The sequence below is a fragment of the Corvus brachyrhynchos genome, unplaced genomic scaffold (genome assembly GCF_000691975.1).
Source record: "Corvus brachyrhynchos isolate BGI_N302 unplaced genomic scaffold, ASM69197v1 scaffold140, whole genome shotgun sequence".
Lineage (NCBI taxonomy): Eukaryota > Metazoa > Chordata > Aves > Passeriformes > Corvidae > Corvus > Corvus brachyrhynchos.
Window position 1 is genome coordinate 1,169,153 of NW_008235809.1, and position 3,383 is coordinate 1,172,535.

The 3,383-nt window shown below is 54.6% G+C and overlaps 1 protein-coding gene across 1 annotated transcript in view; it reads right to left on the bottom strand.

Annotated features, from left to right (window-relative positions):
- LOC103611633 (avidin) overlaps positions 1 to 1,291 on the bottom strand; it is a 1,497-nt gene extending 206 nt beyond the window's left edge. The window contains exons 1-3 of the mRNA XM_008629186.1: positions 1,220 to 1,291; positions 477 to 687; positions 244 to 376 (exon numbers count right to left, since the gene is read on the bottom strand). Coding sequence (XP_008627408.1) covers positions 244 to 376; positions 477 to 687; positions 1,220 to 1,291 — 416 coding nt within the window. The remainder of the gene's footprint in view (positions 1 to 243; positions 377 to 476; positions 688 to 1,219) is intronic.
- Between the last annotated feature and the right edge of the window lie 2,092 nt (positions 1,292 to 3,383).

Consider the following 3,383-nt stretch of genomic DNA (forward strand, 5'->3'; position numbering starts at 1 on the left):
AAAAGATGGTCCTGGAGGGGACACCACTTTGGCCAGACCCCATCCTGGGATCCCCCACACTGAGGCACATCTGGCATGCAGGAGTAGATCATACACGGATGCTCCTTAGCCCTTGCACACCACTGGTGACAAATCCATTTCACCCTCACGGTCCTCCCATGCTTCACCCTGTGGGATTTCTCCCTTCTCCAGCCTGAGATGCAGGAGACCCTGGCAGAGCAGTGGCTGGGACCCAGCACTCACCGTGTGGCTTTCCAGTCCTCATCAGGACTGTCAGCCACCTCTCGTAGGAGCCACAGGGCATGCAGGGTCTCCTCCCTGTTGGTGTCTACATAGCACTGGCCCAGGAAGACAGTTGTCCGGGCAGCCTCTGAGTCTGGAAGGGTTTAAAGTGATGTGAGTCAGGCAGTGAGGCACAAGGTCACCCTGTGTCCTGCTGGCATCCTTGCTACAGGATGATGGCCCTTGCTGCCTACCTCGGAGCCGCCAGTTCACGGTGAAGTAGAAGGTGGGCTGTGGGACCAGCCCTGTGTCTTGCTGGGAGCCCTCCAGTGGTGAGGTGAGGAGTTCCACGTGGCCAGCAGCAGGTCCCGGCAGGTAAAAACCGGAGAATCTGTTGTCCTTGTCCAGGGTGGACACAACCATCCGGCAGCCGGTGTCACTCCGCCACGACCCGGAGAGAAGACACTGCAAGGCCAGTGCTGTGGGTTGGAGTGCCCAGGCAGGGAGGGGGGCATCCTGCTCCCACCCCTTCACCCTGGCTCTGCCCAGAGATGTCTGCAGCACTGAGTGGTGTGCCGCGGACCTGATGAGCCACTGGCATTGCCACCTCAGTGCGAGCGCCGTGTGTGAGCACCGATTGCCTTCAGCTCAGCCGCTGTCCAGGACGGTTCCACCCACCCAAGAGGGAGTGGGTCCCCCCATGCTAAAGCAGCAGGTGTGCTGCTTTTCCTACACTCAAGGGATGAAAACAGGAGCTATCTGTGGTATGGCTCTGTTTGCCTTCCTCTGAATGATTTCCTGGAATGAAAAGCGTCCTTGCAGGAGCAGTCCCTTCCTCCCAACCTTGTCACAGCTTCCATCAGCGCTGCACAGTTCTGTTCCCACCAGTTCCAGCAGCCCAGCCCTGGCTCCCTGTTGAGTTATGATGCCCCAGCAGCAGAATTTGGGGTCTAGCAGGGTGTCAGCACCACATCCCCACTGTCACGTCTCCCCATACCTTCCTCTCCATGGGGGAAACACACACTGCCAGGGCAAGGGCGAGGACCAGGGCAAAAGCAGTTCTCCCCATGGCTGCAAGGCTGCTAAGAGCTCCCCCAGCCCTGCAGCCCGCCCCCCTTTATAGGGCTGTAACTGGAGCCCCACCAGCACCAGGACGGCAGCTGTGAGATGAATGGCTTTATGTCAGGGGGCCCGGGACAGGCAAGGGGGGGGAGAAAGGCTGCATGACCTGTGCTGAGCTCACAGCCATAAACACGGCTGTGCAGAGGGATGGGAGTACAAGCTTTTCATAAGGCCCTATAGTAGCCTGGAAATCAACACCTTCTTTGGGAATCTGCCTCCCATGCACGAAGGCTGGAAATTACCACCTATTTCAACATTCACCTCCTCCCTGCTTTGCTGGTGCCACTGCTAGACCAGCATCCTGAAGCGCTGCATGAGAGGGAAGGCTCACTCATTTCAGAAACAAAAACTTTTCTCCAGCCTCTTCTGGGTATCAGCTGCTGATTTTGAGGCTTTTGCTTTTACTTTTATGAGAGTTAGAGGAAGAAGTAACTGCAGCAGCATTACTGAGGTCCCAGCAAGTGTGTTTGCTAAACACACAGAACATGATAACCCGTGCTGTATTCACACTTCTTCCTTGTATTTTCTGCCCTAAAGGACCTCTGATGTACAAAATGCAGTGGGCACTGTCCCTGTGCTCCTGAGCCATCCTTTTGCTGTGATGCCTGGAGCAGGCATATGGCTGTGGTTGCTGAAAATTCTGGTGGGATTCACCTGAATCAACACCTGCTGTTTCCAACACAAGCTGCGTTTGGGGCAGGGGATGTTGGGAGGGATGCAGTGTGCAAATTGGGGGCAGGGGAGTGCCCCTTTGGGGTGGCACTTCTTAGTGACCACGCTAGCCCTGGCACACCCTGGCACCCTGTGCTCAGCACATCTCTCTCTCATCTAGGTAGCCTCAAAAGCTGGGCCGAGCAGAAAACACTTCTCTCCTAACACATCCCTCCTCCTTGTTGTCTTTTTCAGTCCCAAACTCATGGCCTATCACAGGGGCTCAAAAAAATTCTCCTGGGGATCTTCTTGCTCTCGTCCTGGGTGGCACAGTCTGTTCTTTTGGCCTGACACCACCTCCTGCCTTTCTGTGCTGTTTGGCAGGGAGAAGCCACCTTGTTAGAGATCCCAGGGTGGTGGCAGACATCCCTCCACTTCATGGCACTGTGCTGCAGCTTTGCTAGAGCTGGGCCAGGCTTGATGGACTGTGTGGCCACGGTGCTGTTATCCCTCAGGCTGGGATATTTTTGAAACACTTCCGCAAGAGGCTTCCTCTTCACCCACAGACCTGCCAAAAGCTTTGTGTCGAAAGAGTTGGCTAAGTCTGCCAGGTGTCTGCAGAAGCCAATAGAGTGGCACTGCCAAAATTCAGTGGCAGAGAAGGGGAAAATCCCTGAGTGTAACCCAGGGGATGGTAAAGGATGAGATGGGATGGGATGGGATGAGGGCTTTAACTTATGCACATTTTACTTGGGCTGCTGGACAGCACAAAGGAAGTGCTTAATCAACATCTCAAATCTACTGATAAAGTTGCCTCCATTGCCCAACTCTACAAAGCATGGAGCCCCAGTACTGGAAGGGGTCTGGTGAGAATGGATGTGAAGGCACCACAAGGAAGTGAGCTGGATTCAGGGGCGGGTGCAATTGCGGCCACCATCAGGCAGGCAGGAAATGATGACACAGGGTGGAAGTTTGGGTTTAGAGGAGATGGGAAATGAGCCCAGGAAGGCGGATGGATGGGATCAGGGAGACATGCAGACATCCCTGGGGAAGTGCAGTGGTGAGACCTCACCTCAGCAGGGATATCTTTGGGGACAGAAGGTGTATCAGGGACAGACTTTAAAAAAAGGCAACCACAGCTGATGATTTTTAAATTTTATTCTCATTTGGGAGGCAGGTTTTTCTTGCCTTGTTGAGGGGTCAGGTTCATCATTGGGCTGACGAAGACACATCTTCACAGGGAGGGGACAAACTCGGCAGGATCTTTCCTTTTGTGGTGCGTTTGCGTGTGAAGACATTTCTGCCCACCCTGTGAGAAGTTGAGAGTTCCTGTGGGATGACCCACAGACACTGCCCACTCAGAGCTGCCAGTGCTCACAGCAGAGATG